At 44.7% G+C, this 27,624-nt stretch overlaps 1 protein-coding gene across 3 annotated transcripts; it reads right to left on the reverse strand.

Annotated features, from left to right (window-relative positions):
- Window positions 1-4: 4 nt before the first annotated feature.
- On the reverse strand, window positions 5-24,607 carry ZBTB2 (zinc finger and BTB domain containing 2). Of its 3 annotated transcripts, none has more exons than XM_025422553.3 (3): window positions 23,698-24,607; window positions 8,565-8,749; window positions 5-2,815 (listed from the first exon to the last, which is right to left on the reverse strand). In XM_025422553.3, the coding sequence occupies exons 1-3, from the start codon at window positions 24,208-24,210 to the stop codon at window positions 1,444-1,446; spliced, it is 2,070 nt and encodes a 689-aa protein (XP_025278338.2). In that variant the 5' UTR covers window positions 24,211-24,607; the 3' UTR covers window positions 5-1,443. The 3 variants fall into 3 exon arrangements, with proteins under 3 accessions (XP_025278338.2, XP_025278339.1, XP_048972360.1); XM_025422554.3 differs by lacking the exon at window positions 23,698-24,607 and adding an exon at window positions 23,158-23,297; XM_049116403.1 differs by lacking the exon at window positions 23,698-24,607 and adding an exon at window positions 13,443-13,561.
- Window positions 24,608-27,624: the final 3,017 nt, after the last annotated feature.

Below are 27,624 nucleotides of genomic sequence, written 5' to 3' on the forward strand. Positions count from 1 at the left end.
AAAATACCCATTTAATTAAATGTTTATTCAATGAAAGTATGTATAAAAACTTACAAATCTGAGAACGCAACTATACATGAAACAGGATGACGGGATATTCAGTTTTTCACATATACGTACAGCACAGCTATGAACTGTTCTTCCCTTTTCCCTTCGGTCCTTGTTTCTGGCTCCTGTTTTGTCCTGTCAGACCATTCTGTGATTGGCCCAAGGAAAGATTAGTGGACACATTTTACTGCTTTCAGGCCAATGGAGGAAATTTCAGGTGTTTTTTTTTTTAAACAAAAAAGTGGAGACTAAACAACAAAATAAAATTTTTTCCCAAACAGCAATTAGGTGTTTTTTTTGTTTTGTTTTGTTTTTATCCTGATTTTTCTCTGCCATTTTTGATGCTTCAATGAATGCTGCCGGTAAACTATTAGCATTAACGTTTAAAGTCATTAAAGTTACTACATGCTTTGCCCACAACTTCCCCCTCTGAGATGCACTTTCCTGCATCCTTCTTCCTGCAGCACATACACTGATTTAAAGCAGCAGGTCTGTGCTAAAACAAACTTAGCACTGGAATAATGCTGCTGGAATGGCGTGTCGTCTTCAGAAAGACAATCTATAGACTAGTACTTTCAGATCTGATTTTTAAAACAGCCAACAGATTTATCAGAAACTAAAATAGAATTTTGTTCTTGTTCAACTTTGAAAGAAGCCAGCAATTTGATAAGGCATGTGCGTTAGTACACCTGTTTATCACAAATATCCATACATTTTCTCTTACAAACATACAAACTCACAGCTTTGTCATGTTTTATCCAAAAATTAAGATTGCCATCACATTATTACTTTTTCTCTTTTGTGTTGTGTTCAAGTAGATTTCTTAACGAATGATTTTTCTTGACTGGACATAATCTCAAAGGATGCATTCTGAAATAAGACCCCTGGAGGATAAATACTAAGAACATTTTCTTGGGTTTAAAGTTTCCCCACACCTTCTAGATTTTGCATAGTACAGAGCCCAGTGGTATCTCTAAGAAGCATGCTGTATTTTCTGACATTTTCTGAGAAGGAAGACTTATTACCCAGGGAAAGTCATAATTTTAGCTTACCAAATTGCATTCTAGTTGTTTTGTTTTGTTATATACCCTTCATTAGTTCCAAGTATGCTTTTTAAATAATCTAAAACGTCTCAAAATCTATTTGAGTTTATAAGTACTACTGACCATTATCTTTCCAATATCCCCTGAATTGAAGTAAATATGTTCCAGGTTTATAATGCACAAAGCCTTTGTGGAGGAAGGGCTGGGGACGGGGAGGGCGTGGGGAGGACAGAGGGACCAGGGACCTGTCTGTATCTGTATCATGCCATGGAGAACTACAGTTCTGTACTGGGGGAAGAGAAGGGAGATCGTCTCTGTAAAAATGACAGTTTTTAAAAAGATAAAGTAACCTTCAGTCTAACAACACCGTTTCCTGTTCCTTTTTGATGGAAGCTAACACCGGGTGGTCAGGTTCCGTGACTTCGGAGTCCCCGCTGCCCAGGAGGATGGACCGCCCCTCGTCTAGGGCAAACACGTCCGAGTTCTGGTTTTGGCATGAGTGTTTAACCACCTCATTGGGGGTCGAGAATGTTTTGTCACACAAGTTGCATTTGTAGGGTTTGTTGGTTTGTACCAGCATGTTGTCCATCTGACTGCCTTCCTCAAACGTGCAGAGTTCCAGAGTCTGTTTGTCCACCATGGTGTAGGTGTCGATGCTCTGATTGAGGCACACGTGCCGGGCCGCCTGGTTGGCCCTGCAAAAGCTCTTGTCGCAAGTGCTGCATTTGAAAGGCTTCCCGGTGTGTATGTACATGTGCTCCCTCCAGTGGCTCTTCTGGATGAACTTGCGGCCGCAGATGGTGCACTCGTACTTGCGCCTCTTTACCTCCCTCTCCTGGTCCGCCTGCTCCAAGTTGTCAATGTCCGCGATGTCCGAGGGCGGCGGCGTCTCCGAGTGCTGCTGCCCGTCGATGATGGGAGAGTCGGAGATGTGCTGCAGCTCGCTGTCGCTGATCATCCCGGCCTCAGGCACTTCCATGGCGTCTTTGCCCAGGTCGGCCGCGTTGCTACAGAGGGACAGGGGCCCTCGGCTTTCACCGGGCTGGCTGGGCGGGAAGGGTACTCCCGTGTGAATCTGGAGGTGCTCCCGCAAACTGCTCCGGAGGGTGAAGCGCCGGCCGCACAGGTGGCAGGCGTAGTACTTTGGAAAGCTGCCGTTCCTCTTCATGATGCTCGGCTTCACGTGGGCTATGGTGAGGGATGCGGGCTGTTCGTCGGAGGAAGAGGCCTCCAGGTTGGTCTCCTCCCCGGGAGGCGGGGGAGGCACGGGGGTGGACACGAGTTCTGGAGACAGCGAGGTCTGCAGCGGGTCCGAGGGAGTCAGGTGCGTCCGATTCACCTGGGCCAGGTTGGAAGTCAGTTGAGAGAGCTGCGAGGCCTCGGGCACCTGCTCCTGGCTCATCCGGGGGGCCTGTGGCCGCGGTTCCCGCCCGAGTTTCTCGGGTGCTGAGGCCAGCTTGCTGGCTTGTCTCAGCTGGTGATCTGCGATCTGAATGCCGTACAGGGAGGAAGCCAGTGGGAAAACTTGGTCGGGATGAGAGAAGGCTCCTTGGCTGGCCAGGCTGGCCTCCTGGATCAGCGGGTAAGCGTGCAGGAACTTGATCCCCTGCTCTAAGCGAACGGGATCAATCAGCTGGGGCGCCATCTTGCCAGTGTACATCAAATGTAAGAGATAGCTGAAGATGTCCGGCTGTATGTCAGTTGGTTTCAAACGGACACACTCGCTGGAAGAAACAAGGGAACAGTCTGTAAGTGTCACCCCGAGTCTCCAACGATAACACGATCTCTTTTATTTCAGACGATTTTATTTGTTTCTTCATGAGAGACCGAGAGAGAGGCAGAGGGAGAAGCAGGTTCCCTATGGGGAGCCTGAGGTGGGGCTTGATCCCAGGAGCTGGGATCCCGTCCTTCCTGAGCCAAAGGCAGATGCTCAACCGCTGAGCCGCCCAGGTGCCCCAGGGGGCCCTTTTAAAGGCAAATAAAACAAGAGTGTTCCCCGTTTCCTATTATTAGCGTTTCATGAAATGGAATCCTCAGGGGAGATTACTGGAACCTATGTAATTTAATCGTATCAAGAACAGGGAGAAATACATTAAACGTATTTTCAAGGGCTGAGAAAGAAAAGGTTCACGGCAAGCTTAACTCTTATCTCAGACTTGTCTTAAGTCAGGACGTCTTAACTCAGACTCTTGAAGCCCTTTTTCTCCTCACGGTGTATGTGAAATTCAGTCATATTATATTTTTAGATAGAACTCCAAGAGTTCTATATATATAAAAAAATTGTGTGTTTTGCGCAGAGGACCTATTGCTTTCTGGAAGTGGCCTGTGACCTAGTGACGGGTAAGAACCACCCACCCAGCAGATCTCTGGCTAAAAGTCTATGATTTTCTATTGATCCGATGCCATCCTGGGCTCAGCAGGAGATCTTTTCAGGCAAATCAAACAATCTACCCGATGAGAACACGATTCTTCATTTGTAAAATGACACAGGGGAGCTGGACTAGTATGAACAAGTGCTAAGAGCGACACGACACAAGTGAGAGAAAAATAAAGCCGAATTCTCTCTGTGCTCTGCAGCTCTCTGATCTGTGTCCAGCATGAAAGTGGAAGCACTGTAAGAGATGGAGAAACATCTAGCTCTAATGGGGTCAGATCACCTTCCCAGTATTTGCTAGATTGCATTAAAAAGTGGTTCCAGGACAACTCCCTTCCTTACCAAATGTAAACCAGCACTGTCAACAGAACTACCACTGGGCTTTACATGCATTATCTCATTAAATTGCCATGAATTCTCATTTTACAGATAAGGGACTGAGGCTCAAAGAGATTTCATGTAGGGCAGCCCTGGTGGCCCAGCAGTTTAGCACCGCCCTCTGCCCAGGGCGTGATCCTGGAGACCCGGGATTGAGTCCCACAGCAGGCTCTCTCTCTCTCTGCCTCTAATAAATAAAAAAAAATCTTTAAAAAAAAAAAAAGATTTCATGTCTTGCTCAATATCACGAGTCAGTAAGAGGGATTTAAACCTCGGTCTCATTCCAAGCCCATGCCACCAAAATTGTTTAGAGTATGAAAACAATCCTGTGTAGCAGTTATGGTAGATCTGATTGTTCCCATTTGAGAGATCTGGAAACAGATCCCCAAAAGTTAAGTGATTTATCTGAGACACTTAAAGCATCTGATTTTCTAACTTTTAGATGCTAGTGTTGGCCTCATTCCAGAAACATCACTCTGATCAAGCAGCTATCATCAAAAAGTCCCAAAGAACTCTCCCTAAACCATCACTAATGACAGAAATTCTAACACATCATTAGAAAGTAATGATTATACCTATACAGTATGAGGTATGTGCTATCATCCACTGAGTGGAATATATTCTACAGACAATGCATTTTTAATTTCAAAGACAGCTTCCTTGAGTGCCTTTAGAATGTATAATCATTTTTTTAAGTGGATCAGTTATTTAATAGGGTTCTTAGAATTCATAATCATTTTTGATTATACGACTTCTTGTAACCTTTGGTCTCCTTTAGCTATTTATCTTACTAATAAATACTTTCCAATATGCTAAAAAAGTAACAGTAGACCTTGCTCTTACAAATTTAACACTTACTATTTTTTAAAAGAGTGATTTTAATAGCAATCTGTGACAGAACAGATGTGAATGATTCCTGTCTTGCTATCAATGTGTGTATATTTCAAGATGACTGCATACAAACAATCATGTAAAAAATGACTACAAAGTATGGAAGTCAAAGAATAAGGATGACGCATAAAAACTAGTAGCATTTTGATGGCAGAAAAGAACAGACCTTATGTGACTCTATTTTTTAAAAAGACACACAGATCATTCACTCTTCCTTTAGAGTCTTTTTATAGTCCTTTATTTATATTCCCTTAAATAGGAATGCAATTACAGGTGGCCTTCCCGTCAAGCACAGGGTGAGTGCCAACAATACTATGTGTATACTAGAATACGTTTATGGGGCTCTAGGGAAGTTCAATATTCAAAATAAAGGCTCAGGGATCTTGCATGGTGAAGAATACTTTAATAACATAAACAATCACCTCCAAAATAGAGAACTGGGAAACCATCGGCCTTTAGGGATACAAAGTACTCCCAGGGAACTACAGGGCACCTTTGTTCTGCCAGGAGGGAACCTTCCTCCAGGCAGAAGGGACAGAAAGAGAAGAAGCAGGCGAAATCTCACGAGTTGGGGAAGGGCTACGTATTATAGCATCTGTGAGTGGTAACTACCAAGCAGGGCCCCTTTCCATCAAAATTTTGTTGTAAGTTTTATGATTTTCTTTCATTTATTATTGTATAGGTTGTCCTCTGTCTACTGCCTGTGATGGGCAATGACTGAGTAGAGCTCAGGTGTTCCAGAACTGTGCGCCATCTCTGAAGGCAGGGGCTGGGAGACCCCTCCAGGCTGGAGAAGGGCTCTGAAAGGAACCTCTCTCCAGGGGGGAGGGGCGCTGGTGAGAAACCACGGGGAGAGAGATGCAGCCAGTCTCTGGGATTTAATGCCAATGCCTGGGGCCCACACAGGTTCCTAGAAACCAATTATCTTGATTTTAGTTTTTTTTTCTTTTTTTTTTAAGCAGAAGAACACATGCACACATATACACACAGAAACACTTAAAAATTATTTTAAAAAGTTCCTTACGTTGCATTCTAGCAATTTCTATCCTTGACTGCTTTCCCTCCCAGGCAGCTAGACCTCTCCGCTCCTATGGGCCAGACTTTGGTCATTTCCAAGTCCTTCTGGAAGGACACAGCTCTCCACCAGATAATTACACCTTCGTGGTTTGATTTGCAGATGTCTGCCTGACAACACTTTTATAGGGAAAACATGGTTTTAGCACAGCGGGGGGCGGGGAGGGGGCCTTCGTAAAACTTTGCATTTTTCATTTTTCCTTTACTTAGAGTCTCTAAGTAAAAGATGGGCTTAAAGAACTTTGGAAATAACTTTTAAATAATGTTTGACCTTATCAGGAGGTTGTGCTTTAGCAAAACTAGCCTTTCTGCAGCTTTGCTTTTAAGGGAGTTCCATGTCTGCAGTCCCACAGGATTTAAAACTTGACTACTGAGAGTGGTGCACATGAGACAGAGACATCTAGTGGTACTACAGACATTAAACACTCTTAAGCCAACTGAAAACACGGTATCCTCAGGCCACCTTTAAACCTCACAAAAAAGGCGCTGGTTTAAGAAAGGGGCCTTGGGCCTTTGCCTTACATTTGCTTTGTCTAAAAGAGAAAAGGCTTGTACTGCCTCTAGCACAGTAGCGCTCCATTGCTTCCATTTGGGACTCCTACCTACACAGATACCACACTTCCATTAAAAATGGAATGCCTTTTACAAAGGCATTTAACTGCCCTACACTTAAGTTTCTTGTATCTGTTTAAAACTCATTAAACTGTATTCTTCTACTCCTCAAAATGAACATCTTCCCCCTTTCAATTCAGTGTACTATAACTTCTAAGAACCCATTAGTTATGAAGTCCCTACAATGGGGTAAGAGGGAAGATCTTTAGTTAGTGTAGTAAGACAATGCATCCTCTGCTTGCCACTATTCCTATTATTCACCCACTCTGCTCCTCCAGACATTGAACTAGTGGCTATTCTGTACAAATCCCTGACCTATACCCTGGGGCCTTCAAAATGATTTGTCAAACCCAGTTTCTGCCCTCAGGAAACTGACAAATGAGGAGAGGAGATAAGTATACCAAGAATAACACAGGGAAAATGTGCTGATATTGTCAATGGGCATAAAGTACTAGGAAATGTGAGAGAGGAAGAGATGGGTTTGGGTCACTTCGGGGAGGGGTCGTGGAAGAGGTGATAGGGGAGCTGGGCTGAGGGACTGGGTGGGCCAGAGGGGCTGGCCCGAGGTGGCAAGGTGGCCTAGGAGGCTGGAGGTCAGGCTGCCAGTCTGTGGGGCTTTGAAAGAGGAAGAATCTGTGTGCTGTTTTGATGTGCAATGGACGGATATCCTCTAGGTTTCTGATCAAAAAAGTAACAGCATGGAGTAGAGTTTCTGATCAAAGCACTGTTTAGGAATATTAATCTGATGGGAATGATCAGGAAATGGAAGGGAGTAAGAAGGGGAAGGAAAGGGCTAATGCAAAAGGGGCTGTGAGGGAAAGAGGATTTGGGGACCCAGAGAATGGGCTGCCATTGCAATATTGTGCGGGTTACTTGGAGATAAACAGGGAAGTCAGGACCCAGGAAGGCCTAACTCAGCGTCAGACACGCTGGCATTCAATTCTGTCCCTTGAGCAGCCAGCCTCACAGCCTGGGGAAGCAGAGTTCTAGAGGACTCAGAACAAGGTCAAAGCCAGAACTGTAAACTTGTAGTTTCCAGTGGTGGCCAAATCCAGGAGAAATAGAAGCTCCCCTCAGGAGAGTGCACATGGAAAGACACAAGGACAGCCCAAGACCAAAACTCAGCACAACTCCCAGGAAGGTCCTGCCCAGAAGGCAGGAGAAAGGGGAACATTGTGCCTTATCAAAGTGCAGATGATGGCCCTAAAGAGGAAGCAAGCAGTAGCAAATACTGCCGAGGACAAGGATGTCAGAGGCTGAGAAGAGTCATGGTTTTAATGAAGAGGTGACCTCTGAGAAATGATTTTGGTAGAGACAGAGCACAAACCACAGTGCCACCAGCGAGGAGGGGTGCGGGGGGAACACCAGCAAGGTCATGGCTCACCCTCTGAACACTTTCTTGGTGAGATAAAGGAGAAGCTGCCCCATAAGTCAAGTAGACAGCACTGTCAGGGTGGCAGGGGAGTGTTGGGTCCTTGAGAGACTTGGGTGTGGGGGTGGGGGGAGTGCACAGTGACAGGTACAGAACAGAGAGGAAGAGGTAGGATCTGGTAGCCTGAGAGCTGGAGAAGATTACTTTTCCTGAGACATCAAGGGTCCTTTTCTCCAGATGGGAGAGATGAGAAGGAAAGATCAAGCAAAGATACTGAGACTGAAATGTTTCAAGAGAGAAAAGGAGGAAACTGGGGAATCCATGCCCTCAAGCTTCTTATTAGGCTGGCAGACAAGGATAAAAATAGGGAAGGGAGTGGGGGGGGGGGGAGCGAGTGTGTGTGAGTGAGTGAGTGAGTGTGTGTGTGTGTGTGTGTGTGTGTGTGTGTGTGGCAGCAGCCAGTAGAGTCAGAGAAAGGGATTCTGGAGGCTGGGGCCACTGATCCTGTCGTGCGTGGGACACCTGGCCAGGGAACTGGGGTGGGGGGGCCATGGGGGACGTGAAGGTCAGTGAAAGTGTGAGTAACCAGGATGGGCAAGGGGGCCAGTGAGGTCACGAGGGGAAACTGGGAGACTGGGAGCCTAGATTCCAGGGAGGGGAGGCGGGCCCCATGGTCTGGATGGGCTAAGAGCAGGTTCCGGGGGTGGGGGGGAAGAGGGCCACGAAGTTCAGCGTCGACAGTCATTAGATTATTATCAAGCACGTTAGTTACCTGGTCTGATGGACAAACAACATCTTAAAGTAATTGGAGAATGAAGCAAGAACTGATTTGTGTGCCTTGAAGTACACATCGCCGATGGCAACCGTGCAGTCACACAGGAAACCAAACTCTCGCTGAGCGTTTAACTGTTGCAGGAGAATAAGTCCATGGTTGGCCAAATCCATTTTTTTAAAAATCTGCAAAGCAAACAATTTTTTTTTTTAAGAAGGTGATTCACAAGTAAGTATGTGTCCTTTATAGTCACCAATAGTAATGAGCACAGCTCACAGGACATGCTACCAATGTGGCATCAATTCACTCACTCAGTCTCCACTGCAGCTGTGTGAAGGAGCTGCTCTATCTTCACTCCCATGTTACAGATGATGGCATTTACAGTGACTTGGGGGATTACATGGCCTGCTCATGTTTACACAAACAGTCAGTGGAGGAGCCAGGGAAGGAACTCGGTTGTCTGCTCTGGATACAGCAAACATCACCAGATCATTCAGTCTTTAGGTTTACCATTCCAAAATGCAAATTCTAACGACCTATCAGAGGTTGTCAAACCTTTTGGAGAAATCAGTAAATTAAGGTAAATTAAGGCTTCCTGGGGTGAAGCCACAGCATGATAGGGTGAATATCACCCAACTGGGGCGATTTCCCAGCTCCTGCTGTGTGGCCAGGGCTGCCCCTGACAAGGATATAATAACTGACCCGTCCATTATTCCCCTGGACATCTGTAAGGTGGGAGGGAAGAAGTAGGATGGAGGGAGGAAGTAAGATGGTATTCTTCTTTTTTTGTGGAGGAGGAATTGGGCTTTGAGAGGTGGAAATAATTTGCCCAGGGCCATCTAGCTAGAAGGTAAGAGGGCCCAAACTGAAATCGGAATGTTCTGACTCCAAATTCTAAGGTCTTCACTCTCACACTTCATCCTAGTAAACCACTTGGCCTGTATCATCCACATAGTAGGGGAACTGCCTCTAAAGGAGATGGTTCATCAAATCTGTAGACTGCTCCTTTCCCACAAAGAGCATTTATAACAGTCCACTACACATAGATCAGCATTGTACTTAACAGGAGACTCAATGTTATGAAGAGCGAATGCTCTCTCGCTAAGACCGTGAACAAGGCAAGGATGCCCACTCTCACTACTGAACATAGTACTGGAAGTTCTAGTTAGTGCAATAAGGCAAGAAAGGAAATAAAAGGCACATAGACAGGAAAGAAAGAACTAAAAAACTGTCCCTATTTCCAGATAACATGGTTGTTACCTATAAAATCCCAAGGAATCTACAAAAACCTCCTACAACTAATAAATAAGTTTGGCAACAACCACAGGGAGGCTATAAGATAAAGATGTAAAAGTCAACTGCAATTCTATATACAACTTTGAACTTGTGGACAATGAAATTAGAAATATAATATCATTTACAATCACTCAAGCTATTGAAATACATATGTTGTCAATCTAACAGCATATATATGACTTGTATGTTGAAGATTCTAAAACGCTGAAGAAAGAAATCAAAGAATATCTAAAGAAATGGAAAGACATACCATATTTATGGTTAGGAAAACTCAACATAGTACAAACAAATTTTTCCCAAGTCAATATATAGTTTTAACAAAATTCTTACCAAGATTCTCGCAAGATATTTTTTATAGAGATAAGAATATTCTAAAATGTATAATGTAAAGCCAAAGAAAGCAGAATAGCTAAAATAACTTTTAAAAAGAATACTAAAGTGGGACGAGTCAGTCTGACTTCAAGATGCATCAAATAACTACAGTATTCAAGACAGTGTGGTATTGTCAAAAAGATAAATATACAGACTAATGAAACAGAATGAGATCCCAGAAATAGATCCACATAAATATGCACAATTGATGGTCGACAAAGGCACAAAAGCAATTCATTGCAGGAAGAGTAATCTTTTCAACAAATGGCGCTAGATCAACTGGACTCCCATAGGCAAAGAGAAAAAAAAAAAAAAAAGAAAAGAAAAAGTGAATCCTAGACACAAAGGCAAACACCAAACTATAACTTTTGGAGGGAAAAACTCAGGGATCTAGGGTTAGGTATAGAGCTTTTAAACTGAACATCAAAAGTATAAAATGAGAAACTAGTAGGTTGGATTTCATCAAAATTAAAATTTTTTGTTCTGTGAAAGAGCCTGTTAAGAGGATGAAAAGACAAAGACCAGGAGAAAATACCTGATAACCTCCGCAAACTGTTGACAAAAGACAGGTATATAGAATACATAAAGAATTCTCAAAACTCAACAGGAAAAAAAAAAAACTATTTAGAAAATAGGTAATAGACTTGAAGACCCATTTCACCAAAGAGGCTATGCAGATGGTGAATAAAGATTTGAAAACACCTTCAACCTCGTTGGTGACTGGGAAAAGCGAATTAAAACCACAATGAGGGCAGCCCAAGTGGCTCAGGGGTTTAGCCCTGCCTTCAGCCCAGGGTGTGAACCTGGAGACCTGGGATCGAGTCCCACATCGGGCTCCCTGCATGGAGCCTGCTACTCTCTCTGCCTCTCTTTCTCTGTGTGTCTCATGAATAAATAAATAGAATCTTAAAAAACAAAACAAAACAAAACAAAACCACACAATGAGATTTCATTATGTACCTGTCAAGATGGCCAAAGTGAAAAATAATGGCAACACCCGATGCCTGCAAGGATGCCAATGAACTGAATATGGGTGGGGAGAAGGTGAAAGGGGGTAGCCACTGTGGAAAAGAGCAATTTCTTAAAAAAACTCAATATGCAACTATTGTACCACCCAGCAACAGTGCTCATGGACATTCATCCCAGAGAATGAGAACTCATGTTCACACTGAAACCTGCCTGTAGATATCCATAGCAGCTTTATTCCTAATAGTCAAGAACTAGAAACAACCCAGATGTCCCTCAGTAGATGAACAGTTAGGCAGTGTGGTATGCCCACACCATAGGAAACCACAGAGCCGGTAAGGAGAAATGCACCACTGATACATGCATACGGCAAGGTGGGTGATTTACGCGGAGTGAAAAAAGCCAGTCCCCAAAGGTCACTGTACAATTCTATGTATATTACATTCTCGAAAATCATAGGAACAGAGAACAGATTAGTAATAGAGGGTGAGGGGAGCAGGAGGGAAATAGGTTTGGCTATAAAGGTCAGCACCTTGGTTGTGATGTGGAGCTACAGTTCAGTGAGAAGTTTCCATCAGAGGAAACTCAGTAAAGGGCTCATGGGATCTCTGTTATTTCTTGTACCTGCATAGTTATCTCAAAATAAAAAGTAAAAAAAGAAAGTCCTACCATACATTAATTAATTAGCCAGATTTCAAAAGAAAAAGATAACTATGATGCTTAACTGCAGACCTGGGAAAGCTACTGTGGAGAATGCATTATCAATAAGCTTTAAACAAAACAAAACAAAGCAGACCCATGGCAATTCTTACTCAGCTGGTACTGAGCTCCCCACTCTCCTTCCTGTTCTAGGCATGCTACAGCAGATGCAGAATTAACAAGTGTGACCTAAAAGAAAAGAATGGAATGGAACAATACTTTGAGAGACCCATCAGATCACAAAGCAAGGATCGAGGTTGTCAAGTCTCATGTTTCCTTTTCTTTCCTTCCTTCCTTCCTTCCTTCCTTCCTTCCTTCCTTCCTTCCTTCCTTCCTTCCTTCCTTCCTTCCTTCCTTCCTTTTTCTTCTTTCTTTTTTTTTTTTATTAAAGATTTAATTTATTTCTTCATGAGAGATACACAGAGAGAGGTAGAGACACAGGCAGAGGGAGAAGCAGGCTCCCTGCAGGGAGGCTGATGTGGGACTCGATCCCAGGACCTTGGGATCATGCCCTGAGCCAAAGGCAGAGGCTCTACCACTGAGCCACCCAGGTGCTTCAAGTCTCATATTTTCTATCAAGAGCTTTCTCCAGGGATGAAAGGCAGGAGAGTCACCTGAGTTAGCAGCAATCTGAGTGCAGAGACCTAGGTGTTTGGCTCATTTACGCATCCACATCCAGGGAGTGTATCAGGACCTTAATTCCCCCGATATTTTCTGCACATGTCAGAGAAGTAAAAGCACTAAGATTAGGAAAGGGACACAGAAACAAGGCCTGGGGTTGACGATGAAAACAAGAGTTGGTGGCAGGTGATGGGGGCCCAGGGGTTACACAGAAACATCACCCTAACCTGATCTCACCAGGATCTAACCTTAGAAGCTGGTCTCCAAGGCTGCTGGCTGAAAAGTGCCAGAATACTTCCTTTTCCATCTTGCTAACCTTCCTTTCTCTAGAAAAAAGTGTAACATCCTCTGAGAGCATGTTACCATCGAGCTGCTCTCTCCTGCGCTCTGTCTCTGAGTGGGGTTCCCGAATATGCTCCCGCCGCTCCAGGCGTCACTTCACTGACAGCAGCTTCAAGTATGGTAACACGTTACTATTTATTCCCTGATGATAATGACAAGAGTGGCTCTTGTTTATGGAGGAGTGTTTACCGCTGACCATTCATTTCCATATGCTATTCATTTAATCTCACACCGACGTCTATCTGAGGGACTGCTACGCATATCCTACAAACGAGGAACCAGGCCGAGGGGTTCGCTAGTTTGCCCCTGACTACAGAATCAGTAAGGGCACAAAGTGAGACTTAAGCCGGGTTGTTTGATTTGTCGGAACGTGCTCGGCGCCACTGTGTTTAAAATCAATCGGAAACCTTCTTTTTATTGCTGCTTTTAAGTATTTATAGTTGTTAGAAGAGATTCGACTCTCACGGACGCACAGAGGCGAGCTGCCCATCCACTCCACCCCTGCTGGTTTCTCCGCTCTGACAGCCCTGGGTATTACCTCTTCTTCCAGAATCTTTGCCAAATCCATTCTCCTTTTCTTACCTTCTATGGATTTAGTGATGAGAGGAAGTATATTTTTATGCTTATTGATCATTTACATTTCCTCTTCTATCTTTTCATGAGCTCTGGCCGTTTTTCTATCAGGTTGTTTGTCTTTTTCTTATCGATCTGTGAAACCCTTTGTATAGAATAAAAATGAGCCCTTTATCACATAAGTCGCTAACATTTTTCTCACTTTCTTTTCGTTTTCTTTTATAGAGAATTTTAACATATAATTTTATGTTGTGATGTCATCAAACTTCCAGTATTTTATAGGATTTTTGAAGCATTTGTTCTTACAGTGAAAATCTCCTTTGATATAACAAAAGGTAGAGCTCCTTGTCATTCCACAAAAAGACTAAGGTTAAGTATTTTTTTCAGACTGTAAGAATGAAGCCATGAAAAACCTCTGAAATGTTTCTTTTTTTAAGAGGGTCTATTCAGTTATTATAGGATCTCGATTTAGAGATTTCCTATTCGATCTAGAATAGGAAACAAACTGAACATGTCTTTCACATACAGAGAGAAGAATACATGTATGGGAGTCTCAGGGATGTGAAAAAGCCCAACGAGAGGAGGAAACATGGAAAGAACGAGTCTTATGTTCAAAATTCACACAGAGAAGACAAAACTCTGCACAGATAAATTTTTAAAAATCTTACTTTGGAGACCCAAAAAACCTTTCTCAAGAGAAAAATCAGAACCCACCTCCCCCACCCCCGCAGATCTGACACATGTGAATGAGTCTGAGAAAAGGGGTTGGAGGGGCATCTCCAGCCTGGACTCCATCAGAAAGGCATCTCGGGTGGTGTCCCCCGACCCTGCCCAGCTGACAGCATCCCCTTTTCCTAAATCTCCTTTCTTCATCACAGCCCCCTTCAGAGCCATTGCCATGTAGCCTATGCTGCACAGGCTGAGGCTACAGCATCTTCATGGGGGGCTCTGCTCTTCGCTCCCCACCTCCATCCACTGCTCATGGGCCACATCACTCCTGCCCAGTGCACTGAGATGGCTCAGCAAGGTCACCCAGGACCTCTACTCCCCGGCCCCCCACACTGAGCTTACTCCACCATTCTGCGGTATTAAAATACTCTTCCTTCTGCTCCATAAATATTGTCTCGGGCTCCAAGGCTGCTGTGTTCTGGTTTTCTCTCACCTCTGGCTGTTCTATTTTAATCTCTACCAAGAAAGAGGACCTCTTTTGCTGATGTTCCTGTGTCTTTGGTCCACAGCTTACTTCTCATTCTGGGGACTCTCTGTGGGGATCCAGTTCACTCCCATTGGGCCATCTCACATGACTCCTCAATTCAGAATAGGAAAAAAAAAAACTCAAATCCCTCCTCTTCTCACCCTCATTTCCTCCAAAGGAAAGTAAAAGCCATGAACACAAATCCCTTCCTTCTGTATCCCCAGCTTAGTGCATGGCACCACCACCCATCTCTTGACCAAACCAGGAATCCCAATTCCCCCTTTCAGGCAGGGCTCCACTGCTTCCCTAATTCCTTACTCACTCACTCATTCACTCACTCACAGCCCACTAATTTCAACTCCTTATCCCACCACCATGCTTAGCTCCGCCTCCCTACTCATCTCTCCATTTACAGCTTTAGCTCTTGAATCCAACCACATAGAACAGCAAGAATGATCTTTCCAAAGGGCAAATCTGATGTTACTATCTTGCTTAAAGTTCTCCTGATTCCCTACTGCCTTTAGGATGGAACCCAAAATTTTCAGCATAGCTTACCTGATCCCGCATTGACCCAACCCCTGCCTAACTCTGCACAACACGCTCTCATGCTGATCTAATGGTTTCCAAACTTTTGGGTTTCACAGACCTACTAAAACACAGACTAACCAACCTTGAAACAAGCAGTCCAATAGCATATCAGTCCCTCTTTATTTTGCAAGAAAAGATACAAAATATTCACATACACAGTAGGGATGGGGGACTTCTAAATATAACTGGACACAAAGGACATACGGTCAGAGTGCTTTTCTAAAGGAAGGACTGTTGGCACTATATTCATTACATGGAAGAAAAATTTTCTAATGCAAAAAAAAATCACAGTGTAAAATTTTACTTTATGATATTAAGTTGTGCCTAATTGTCTTCTTGATGTAAGATTACCCATTCAGTGATCTTTACGAAGTGATCAAGTATCCAACTTGTTCTGAAATTAAGGCCATCACCAAAAACCCAGTTTCATCTGAGTATGTTGATGATAATGGAGACAAAATGATGTTATTTCACTCACTTGAGAAACACTGGATGAATTAAAATAAGCTGAAAAAGGGCCTTTTTCTTTATAACTAGCCCGAAAGCCCAGGCCATTCTTGGACTCCTTGCAGTCTGCAACACTCACTGCTCAGAAGCCTTACTCGTAAAGCTGAACCCAGCACCAGATTTCTACTCCCACCATTGAGAGTGGGGGCTTGTTGAATGGGGCCTTAGAACCTCTATGCTGGACCTTCAAACATGCCCCTTCCAGAGGGAGCCACCACTTACTGCATCCTCTTTTCCCCAGTCCCAGCCCTACTTGTCCTCTGCAGAATTTCCCTGACCCTCAAGTCTGGGAGGCTGTCCTTATCTCTGGAACATCTGTGAACATTCCAGTTTACATATAGTCTGTATGATGCTTCCAGAAAGCCAGCACTGAGTCTTATCATTTATTACTTTATTCCATGTACTTAGCATATTGTCTGGTGTTCAATATTTGTTAAAAAAAATATATGTTCAGAGAGGAGAAGAATGTTGAGTCCTTGGTCCCTGAGTAGCTGGGTGATATGGAGTAAGAGTTCAATTTCTATTTATCCTAGATTAACCTAAAAAATTCACATCAGTTTAAAGGATGCAATATTTTGGAAAAAGTTTTTGATATTTAAATGTCACTTTGTGTTTCTTCATGCTAACAATTAAGTTCTAAATAGTGCTTTATATTTTATAGTAACTCTTTACACTCATCATCTAATCCTCAATAATACCATGGTAAATCATTTTCTTACTCTGCATGCACTATTAATTATAATATTAATAACTATAGCATTAATAATAAATGACCAACTATGTGCCAAGGGCCAGTTACCCTCTCTCCAGAAGAAATGTTAGACTTAGGAAGTTAAGTAACTTGTCCACATGTAGTCCAGCTCTTAAGAAGCAGATCTGGGACGTAGTCATGTACTTGGGGAGAGCTTTCTGAGGTGTTGGGTGTAGTGGATACAAAGGTATGCAGAATGCAGAGTTTGAGGGCAGAATCAAATCAGTATACCAATTTACAATGTGAAGAAAAATACAAGGAACTCTGAGGTCATGAAATTAGGGTCTAATTTGGGGGCTAGAAGTCAGGGAAGGCTTTCGTGAGGAAATGCCAGGTAAGCAGCTATTTAATTTTTTTTTTGAACATTTTTATTTATTTATGACAGTCACAGAGAGAGAGAGAGGCAGGGACATAGGCAGAGGGAGAAGCAGGCTCCATGCACCGAGAGCCCGACGTGGGATTCGATCCCGGGTCTCCAGGATCGCACCCTGGGCCAAAGGCAGGCGCCAAACCGCTGCGCCACCCAGGGATCCCGGTAAGCAGCTATTTAAAGAATGAGAAGAGTTAACTGGGTGAAGACGGAGTAGTCCAGGCTGAGGGATCAGCATGCAAAGGCCCTAATTAGGACAGGCAGGAACAAGGTGAAGCTGAGGAACTGGGAGGGCCCCTGTGACCGAAGGTCAAAGAGCCAGAAGAGAATGAGGCAGGGCAAAGTTGGGAGACTCAGGTCTTCTTAAGGGTTTTGGTCCGTATTTGAAAAGCAGGGGGAGCCACCAGAGGGGATTTTGTAGGACGAGTAGTCAGATGGTTGCACTGCCAAGCCAGGCAAATTTGATGAGGGGAGTGAAGAGGCAGGTGAGGGTGGGAGGGGAGACCTTCCCATGGTTCTAGAAGAGAGATGACTGGGTGGTGGTGATCTGAATGGATGGTGAGGGATGGGATCTGAAAGGTAGTTAGAAGATAAAGACTCAACAGAATTGGTTGGTAAGTTAGATGGAAGAGGGTGGAGGAAATAGAGTTGTCCAAGACAACTCCTACTAGATTTATTGCTTGTGTAGCTAGAGAGATTGTGGGGATTCCTGCCAGGAGAGGGAACACGGGCAAAAAGCCAGCTTTGGGGGGAAAAGGATTATGAGGTTATGTTCAGGCATGCTGGGACCGAGATACTTCTGAGACAACCAAGGAGACACCAATTTACAACGTGAAGAAAAATACAAGGAACTACGAGGTCAAGAAACTGGGGTCTAATTTGGGGGCTAGAGGTCAAGGAGAGGTTTACAGTAGACATTAGTTACACTGGTCTGGGGCTCTGAAGTCCCTGCTGGGATTTATGTTCCGAGTCTTTCGAGAAGCTGGGTGTATCTGACTCCAACCTTCCATCCCTACATGAGAGGTTATGGGTATAAACGGGAGGCAACTGAACTCTGTCTTTGGGGTGTAGATTACACATGTTTTCCTCTGTCCTTCCTGGCTCCACAGATCAGTCCCCAAAATTCTTAGTAGCCCTAGTCACAGAGGGCTGACATGAAATCTTGACAAACTGAAGACCTATATAAAGCCCCCAACCATTTAACGCTATAAATGGAACTTAACCCAAACTAAAAAAAAAAAAAAAAATCATGTCTCTCTTAAATCAGAATAGTGAGCAGAAAGGAACTGAAGCAAAACAGAGATGGGAGAGGGGAGGCAATCCTTTTCTTTTTAAAATATTTTGTTTCTAAGTAATCCCTACACCCAATGTGTAGGGCTAGAATGCATAACCCTGAGATCAAGGGTAGCATGTTCTATTGAATGAGCCAGCCAGGTGCCTGAGGGGAGGGGAAGCAATTCTTACAAGTGGGTTTTCAGAAAATGCCTTCTTTATGCATGTATAGGTGTATGAAGTTTTTTTTTTTTTTTTTTTTTTTTAAGCAAATTCTGAGACTGGGAGACACATGTTGAAATATGTAAAAAACACTTTGCAGAGCCAAATATAAATGACCATTCATATTATTTAACGCTTCACCACTGTTTTCCACACCGATAATGTGATGCTGCCTAGATGTCAAGTGCTTTCACGTCCAACATGTAGCACAAGTGGTGCTGATTCCTACATAAGTTACTCATCTTTTGGAGGTGCAGCTGAATGGGACAAACAATCACATTATATTTTGACAACCCAACTTCCGCCTACATTTTCAGTATAAGTAGACCAAAACAACTTTTGGGAATTGATGACTCACTTTTTAAAGATAATAGCTCTCCTAAGATACTAAATACCACTTAGACTACCCATTTCGAGGGCACTAAAAGGGTCCTCTGAAGTCCTTAATTTTATTTAAGTGAAACATAAATGAATACTGTAATGCACAGAACACATCACTAACAGAAAAAGCACTACCCACAAGTAAGATTGATTCTTTCAAGTAGTTCAGACCACTTACCAGGATGAAAAAACTGCTTTTTCAATTAGTATTATTAATAATTAATATTCATAGCTTATAAAGTAAACCTGAATGAGGCTGGTCATTTGAATTTTAATGTTTTAAAATTGTAACTCAAAGCTAGGAAATGTATCTTAATGAGTTGTGGTGACAGGTTGGTGTATTTTTCTTAACATTTCTTTAGTCAATCCTCTTCCACAGTAATTAGAAAAAGGTGGGACATAAGCTAATCAATAGCAAGTATTTTGACTTTGAAAAGCATTGAATTTGTAAGAGATTGTCTTTTCAATTACAGGTTGCTGATGTTAACTTTGGAATTAGTTTTTAATTTCTAAGTGAAGGTCAGAAGGAGGCAGTTCCAGGACAGTTTGTGTCAAAGGGAACCAAGTCAGAGATTTATGGCTAATAAAAGTTGATATTAAAGCGACCATTCTAAAGGCATTACGCTATACTCAACTTTAAGGAAAAATACGTATGTCTACATAGCAAAATTTAAAACCTGGGATCCCTGGGTGGCGCAGCGGTTTGGCGCCTGCCTTTGGCCCAGGGCGCGATCCTGGAGACCCAGGATCGAATCCCACGTTGGGCTCCCGGTGCATGGAGCCTGCTTCTCCCTCTGCCTGTGTCTCTGCCTCTCTCTCTCTCTCTCTGTGACTATCATAAATAAATAAAAATTAAAAAAAAAAATTTAAAACCTAATCTAATTTGCTATTTTTACAAATCTCTTTAACAGAAGACAACGGGATTCTGCATTTACTCTATTTCTCCATTTACTTTGTTGTGATATCTGTTTTGGTTGAGTATTGAAAAAAAAAACGACCTCACTCACATATGTAGTGAGAAAAAGAAATATATTAATAACTTTTCCAGGTAATTGTGGATATTTTTCTTTGATACTATACCAAAACTTAACAAGTTGTAGTTTCTTAAAGGTTAGCAGTCTGATCTAAAAAAAAGTAACGAATGAAATTTTCCTTCTCTGTTATAGTAAAATACATTGCTCTAGCTTGCATTTTGAACAGATCTTTTACCCATGTGTGGTTTTTTTGAGCATCACCCATTGGTCACTGGAAAATGTCAGCTCAGTGAGTTATGCAGCAGATCTTTCCAACGTTGACACATTTTGTCATTAGTTAAAAGGGACGATAACATCTTAGCATTATTATAAAAATTGTTTAGACCTCATGGAGATTCAGAAGGGTCTGTAGACCACACTTAGACAACCCTTGGTCAGAATCACTTTAGGGCTAAGAATCTAAGCAGGTAGGTGTGGTGTAGAACACAAAGACACTTTGAAACTGTTCTCAGATGCTTCTGATAGTTCATCCTTGCTTGATGCAGAACTTAGGTGCCTGCACAATTTAAAGAACTATACTTCTTGTAAAGTAAAAAACTGTTTTGTAAGTACTTAGATACATCAAAATGCTTTACAACTTCCTATCTTTGCACATGGAGCTTTCTTGAAGTGAGAAAGTCATATGATGTATACCTCATCTACGTGAACTGGGAATTATGTATTTGAGTATAAACACAGCCTCTAACTTGGCCCTTATAACACAGAAAAAGAATGGTCCTAAAATGTCTTGGACTGCCAACTCCTGGTAAGTATTTTGTGGCTACTGACTCCATCTCTTAATGGCATACTGGCATTGTAAAACACTATTATTTACTATTGACTCAAAGTAATACTTTCACTATTTAATTTACGAATAAAATTATAACTTACTTGAGCATAAAAAAGTTTTAGAAAATCTTCTCAGTCTAATGCTTAGAATGTTTACAATTTTTTTTTCTTCTTCAGGAAAATAAGAATTCTCAATTCCCTTGGAGGTTTTTAGAGTCATGCTTTGTGACCGTAAGGAAGTAGGAAAAGTGATAAATTCCCGTTTCTGCCGGTGCATTCTGAAATTTACGGTACTCTTCAGTAGACCAGCAGTAGGCTGGAACCACACCACTTGCTCAATGTTTCAAAGACTTCAGGGAAAAGTCAGTGGGTCTAGACATGAAGTACCCAGACAGTTAAGAAGAGATGGCAAAAGTCTCCCAATTCCAAAGCCATTCCCAAGCCAATGCCACACATCAGCCTTAGAGGCCTCCTTCACTTTCTACCTCCGTTATCAGGAATTCTCAAGCTGGGGAAAGCATATCCCCATACATAGGACATGCAGTGTTTATTTACAAGGAGCATCTTCTTAGAGCTTTATGGTGAAAAAAATTTTTATATTTTAGGTAATTTTTATATTACAAAAGTGCAGATCTTTGAGGACAGTGCAAAATTTATATTAATCTTTACGATAAAAAAGAAAATGTCATCGTGGCAGCTGCTATTCTGTGATCTAAAACATGCCTAGTGTTTACCCTGCTGCTGGAGTATTTCAGTGGAAGTCTGCAGAGCACCATTTATTTACACCCTCTTTGAGAGCAGCTTTAAAACCGGCAAGTGGTTGGACTAAACATTATATATAACAAAGCTTCAGGGGTGCTTTATCTGTCGCCCTTTAAAGGATTCCTCCACTACTATTTGCGGCATTACACCACTGGTATGAACTTGTACTTGGGAGATCTTACCATGGTGTCAATAACAGGTCAATTCTTTGGCTAGAAAGCACACTTCTATCAACCGTCAATTTATTCAGTGAGAAATGCCCAGCTTAAAGTAGTGTGGAACTTTTTTTCTTAAAAATTACCTTTTAATGGTTTGAAAACACCCTGGATACACACCAAGGTTATTTAGAATGCAAAATAAGACCTACTTTAACAATTGATGTTGGCTTTTAAGAAATCGCAGGCGTGAGGATTTGAAATGTCTTCATTCTGATTTTGTATTAAAGTCTCAGGCCTCTCCAACTAAAATGCTAGTGATAGGTCCACCCTGCTCCAGTTCTACACGGATGGCCTGTCCTCAACAGGACATGGCAGCCCATTTAAGGAAACCCTGAGCACCCCCAAGTCTGTGTGAGCCCCTAACTCTGACCTTTTTAGCGCTTTATTTTACTGAAACAATAGCCTATGAAAATGAACAGAGTGAAGACTCCCACACTACGTGGGCCCATTGCATTTGAAGAGCAAATGAGCACTGCAGCCGGTGGGGGGTTACTTCCCTAAGGCACCGTCGAGTTCAGCAGCTCAAGTTCTTGCAGTAACTGCCTGCATTTTCGCCCTGCCCGATCTCGTGCCCGCTCCGCTACCCTTGCTTTCACCGCCAGCTCAAAGCATCAAGAACCCCGCGCCCTAAGCACATCTGTATTCTCAGCTCTGCTCGCAGCCTGCTTAGAAGTCAGCGGGGGTTCCGCTCCGCCGGAAAGACGCCTGGGACCCGGGGGCAGCCTCCCCCTCTCGGAGCCCCCCCGGGTCGCGAGGGCCGCGCCGGCGGGGAGCGCGGCACGGACGCCGGGCCCACACCCCAGGCGGAGCAAGCAGCCAGAAACCACAGCGCAGCTCCGGGGTAACCGCGGCCTCCGCGGACGCGCAGATCGGCGGGCAGCGGAAGCCCGAGGCTGCCGGCCCAGCGCGCCCACGCCCGCGGCCCGCGCAGCGGTCCACCCGGGCGGCGCCCCAGGAGGCCGGCAGCCCAACGGCCGCCCAGTCCCGCCTCGCCCCGCCCCGTCCCGCGGGGAGGGGGGCGGGGGGCGGGGGGCGGGCGCCCGGGCGGGGGCGGGGCCGGCCCGACCGGCGGGGACCCGGCGGGCACCCGGCGGGCCCGGGCGCCGAGCACCCCGGCCCCGCCTCCATCCCCGAGGGGCTGGGAGGAGGGAGGGAGGGGAGGGGAGGGGAGGGGCGACGCACTCCGGCCGCGCCGCACGCTCTCCGCTCCCCTCCGTCCCGCGTGCGCGCGCGCGCTCGCCCCAAGTCCCGCGGAGTTTAACACAATGCCGACGCCTACGCCGTGCGCAACGCCCCGGCTGGCGCAACAGCTCCGGCGCCGGGGGCGGGGGGTGGTCAGGCAGGGCGAGGGGAAGAGCGCGCGCGAGAGCCGAAGACAGCGCGAGACCCGAGGAGGCCGGAAGCGCGCGTGCGCGCCCCCGCCCGCGAGCGGGGAGGCGGAGCCGCAGCAGTAGCGGCAGCAGCTGTAGGAGCCGCTGCAGCTGGGAGAAGCGCCAGAGAGGCCGGGCCTGCTCCGGTCGGACCGGATCCCTCCCCTCCCCCTCCCTCTCCGCTCCCCTCCCCCAAACCCACTTCCGCAGCTCGCGGCCTTGCCGCCGAAGCAGCAGCGGCGGCAGCAGCAGGAGGCGGCGGCGAGGCGTCGGAAGGATTACGCACCTGACGGGCCCGCCTCTCAGGGCTCCAGCGCGGGACGCTCACCGGCCGCCGCCGCTCGGGACGCGCTTCGCGGTGGCGGCGAGAAGGGAGGGACCGGCAACGGGGAACGGAACGCGAATCGCCCCCCTCCCCTTCCTCCCTCCCTCCCTCCCTCCGATCCGCCGCCCGCCCTCTCGGCTTCCGTCCCCTCCCCCTCCCGCAAAGCCCCGGATGGAGCCGCCGCCGACTCGCCGCCGCCTGGCTCCGGGGGATGGTTTTGTCAGGCGGCCAGAGCCCCGGCGCCAGGCGCAGCCGCCACCGCCCCCGCGGGGCGCCCCTGCCCTCGCTTCCCAGAACTGGGTCCCCGTGTGGTCCGGGCCCTCCGCCTGCCTTCACCCGGAGCCCCGGGACCGGGGTCGTTCGTCTTCTTTGTTGCCACCGTTGGTGCCGGAACCGTTTGCGAGCTCCGGTGGCCCCCGCCCCCCCTCCGCCTTCCCGGAGCCCGGGCTGGGGGCGGCACGTGGGCACCGGCCCCGGGAGGTGGAGGCGTTGCGCGCTTACCTGTCGCCGGTGCTGCTGCGGCGGGGGGTGTGGAGGAGGCACCGCTGGGCAGCCTCGGCCGTGCTCTCCCCGCCGCCGCCGCCGCCGCCGCCGCCGCCGCCGCCGCCTCTGCCTCTCGCTGCTGCTGCTGCTGCCGCCGCGGTCGGTGTCTCCGGCGCGGCGGCGGCGGCGGCGGCGGGGCTTTTCCTGTCCGGTTACGTTAAGGTCACATGACCGAGAGAGCGGAGCGACTAGTGCAAAGAGGCTGAGAGCGGCTCCCGCCGGGGGGGAGAGGCGGCGAGAGAGCAGTGGCGGCAAGAGCCCCCTCCGCCCCCCCAGCCGCCTCCCCTCCCCCCGCCCGCCTCCGCCTCCTGCTGCTCTGCCGCCGCCGCCGCCGCCTGCAGCACTAACTACACTGCCGCTCCCACCCAGGCTCCGCTCTGCTCCAGCCAAACTTCTGCAAACCATGTGCAGCCGAGGCGAGGAAACTTCTCTCCACCTATTGGGGCTGGAGGCCTGAGTCACAAGCCCCATGTTTACATAAAGTGTTTAGGTAGGACAATCCTGGAGATGCTCGGGGTAGGGATGCAGAACTGCTCGGATCCTTCTGCAAGCTTGTGCTTGACATCTCTTGGCCAATACCATCGTCCCTTTATTTCCCGTGTGTCATAAGTATTCATCTGGAGAGTTGAAATGAGTGGACTTGAGAACTGGGGAGAAACTTGTAAATCACTAGTACCTTTCCGTCACCAGTGGATTTGAAAAGTCACACCGAAGTAGATATGTCTGTCTGTGCTGTGTTTGAAGAGGTGCAAGTGCTTCCTTAACAGACTGGTTGAGTGTGATGTCAGACGTGCCTGTTAGTATTGAGTTTGATGCTTATTTCAGCAATTGTTTTAGTTTATGAAGCGTTGGTCCAAAAAAAAGAAAAAAAAACCAGTTTGCAAAAAGTATGTTTGTTGCTTAAGAACAGTTCACTTTCCTGTAAAGTTTTCGGTCTCTGAGGTGTACTGTTAGAGTGGATTTAGAGTTGGCCATTCTGTTAAATTTGGAGGTCCTGTAACAGGTTACATGGCAGGCGGGGGACTTAGATTTTCTGGTGGTCATTTTTAACATTTTAAAGTTTATTTTTGTGTTGCCATTTTAGTAGAGTTTTATTTTTGTCTTTGGAAGTACAATTTTTGAGGACTGGATATAATGATTTCTGTGTTTTACACAGTTAGGATTTGGGGAGATTTAAAAAGAATATGGCTTGATTGTTAAGGAAATGGAGGTAGCAGTTTCCAGGATTCGCTTTGGTTTTAAAGCATGCAATTCAGCTAGAAGTTCCTTAATTTGATGTTGAACCCATTTTGGTTTACAGAGCCAGACTTTAGCAAAGAGATCTGGCACATATTTCCCAAAATATTTAAGGTAAGCGTAATATCTTAAGACAGTTACTTTGACATACAGAAGTGTCCCCTCCTAAAAATCTGAGTTTGATTTAGTAATCCAGTTACACCCAGGGCTACCGATGACTAATTCCTCCTTCTTTGAAGACAAAATAAGCAGCTGTGTAACTTTAGTGGTCCAAAAGTGAATAATAGATTTCATACATACCTGCCTTGAACTTTCTTATTCTTTGATCAGCTTGATAAATGACTTGAGTGGTTAAATGTCTGCCTGCAAAACTAAATTCTGACCCTGATACAAGTATTCCTAGTGCACTATCACTAACACATCAAAGTTGGCCTTCAGACTGGCATGCCAGGTTCCTTGGATTGGCTCTGCAGTTGAAGTCTGTTTCATCTTACTTGGAAACTAAAGTGATTCTGATTGGTACACAGTCATAGTTGGAGATCTTTGGGTTCTTAATTCTTTTAGACCTTGACTGTGAACTTTCAAGTTTATGGTCTGATGGAGTGCCTACATGGAGAGGGAACTGACTTGAGGGAAACTAAAAAGTGGACAAAAAAAAAAAAAAGTGGACAAAACTGATGCTAAAGTTTTGGGTTAGTTTTAGCCATTGTGTCTAGAGTAACTGGCCTTGAGTCTCAAAGTAACTACTTTCTCTTAAGACCAGTGAATAGTTTCTCAGTACTGTACTCTTACATAGTTTTACAGAAATAAACTAGGGTTATTCCTGAAACCCTGGATCACATTCCTAGAGAAAGTGCTGTCAGGAGCATCCTAGTCTTCTCTTCAGAAGCTGCTGCTCTTGACTTTAGAACGGGGCTGCTCTGCTGCCAGTGTTCTCAAGGCATAGGCATGCCTACTTGAATTTTGCCAAGTATGCTAAGTAATAGCATTATAAGGAATGCCGTACAGATTATATCTGCTTTCTGCAACTTGCTGAAGTGGAATATTTAGGTGGATACATATATAAAGGTTGGAGAGAAAAGAGTCCTTGTAAAGAACTAGTAGTGTATTTCAGCATTGGGACAAGGAAGGCTGTCTGGTTGTGGGAGAGCCACAAATGCCCTGAGTTCAGTTATAAGAAAAATCAGAAATTAAATCATCTCTTTAGTGCTTATGTACTGACTTATTTTGGTATTTTGAAAATAAATTTGGTAAATTAGGAGTTCAAAAATAGTTTCACACATTTTCCTTCAAAGAAAATCACAGTGTAAGCAAATAATCTAAGTGGATTCATCAAATGTTGAGTTATGCATAAATAAGCTACAGTCATGTGCTGCTGAAAGTTTTGATGCATGTTTTGCTGAAATACAATTAGAAAAGTAGGCACTTGCTTGTGTTCTGAAGAGGATAATTCCAGTGAGACTTGGACAGTGGGCAGAAAGCAATTTAATAGTATTGTACTTACTTTTTTTTTTTTTTCCTTTTTTTGCAAAAATTTGTGCATTTGTGCTCAGGTGGAAGATGGAGTTTCCTTGAACCGATAAAAGTGATCGGGGAAGTAATAGATGTGGGTAGATCCTAAAGCAGCTTTTTCACTACATAATTTTATAAGGATGTCCTCCTGAGTAACCTCTTGAATTAGGAAAATGACATGATTTTACATGCTTAAGTCTACCATGCCCTCTGTGTTTTATATCAAGTTTAAAATATAAGAAAAGATATTATTTTGAGTGTCTTATATATCATTGGTTTGGTTACAAAGTTTGTAAGAAATCAAAAAAAAAAAAAAAAAAAAAAAAAAAAAAAAAAAACAAAGTTTGTAAGAAATCATATTTTATAGGTGGTTGTTACTGAGTCCATATTCCCTCAAGGATTCTATATACTTTAGAGGACTTTGTGTTTTAATCCCATTAGTGTTGGCTTTGGGGTTTCAAATCTTTTTGGTTATAATTCTAAGATGTACGTTTTATTAAATGCTACCTGGTACACATGCATAAAATTTAAGCAGTTTTCAGAAAATGGTACTTGTTTTTTTTTTTTTAAAGATTTATGTATTGATTGATTGATTGATTTATGATAGACATAGGGAGAGAGAGAGGGAGAGAGGCAGAGAAACAGGAGGAGGGAGAAGCAGGCTCCATGCCGGGAGCCCAATGTGGGACTCAATCCCGGGACTCCAAAATCGCACCCTGGGCCAAAGGCAGGCGTTAAACCACTGAGCCACCCAGGGATCCCCGAAAATAGTACTTGTTATTCTGAGTTATAGAATGTATTTTTTTCTAACTTAAAAAAAAATTGGTGGTTTAAATGAATCAAGGTCTACCCTTTGAAAAACACTGGTTGGTAGATTCGTTTTCTTGCTATTACAGATTACCCCAAAACTTCATGGCTTAAAATAATAAACATTTGCTTATCTCATACAGTTTCTGTGGGCCAGGAATCTGGACTAGGATAGCGTGGTGGTTCTGGGTTAGGGTCTTTCATGAGGTTACAGTCAGAATGTTGACTGGGCTGGAGGATTTGCTTCCAAGGTGGCTGGAAGCAGGTTAATCTCTGGCAGGTTAATGCTGGCATTGGCAGGTCTTAGTTCTCAGACTGCTTGAGTGTCCT

This window comes from Canis lupus, chromosome 1 (genome assembly GCF_003254725.2).
Source record: "Canis lupus dingo isolate Sandy chromosome 1, ASM325472v2, whole genome shotgun sequence".
NCBI classification, from domain to species: domain Eukaryota; kingdom Metazoa; phylum Chordata; class Mammalia; order Carnivora; family Canidae; genus Canis; species Canis lupus.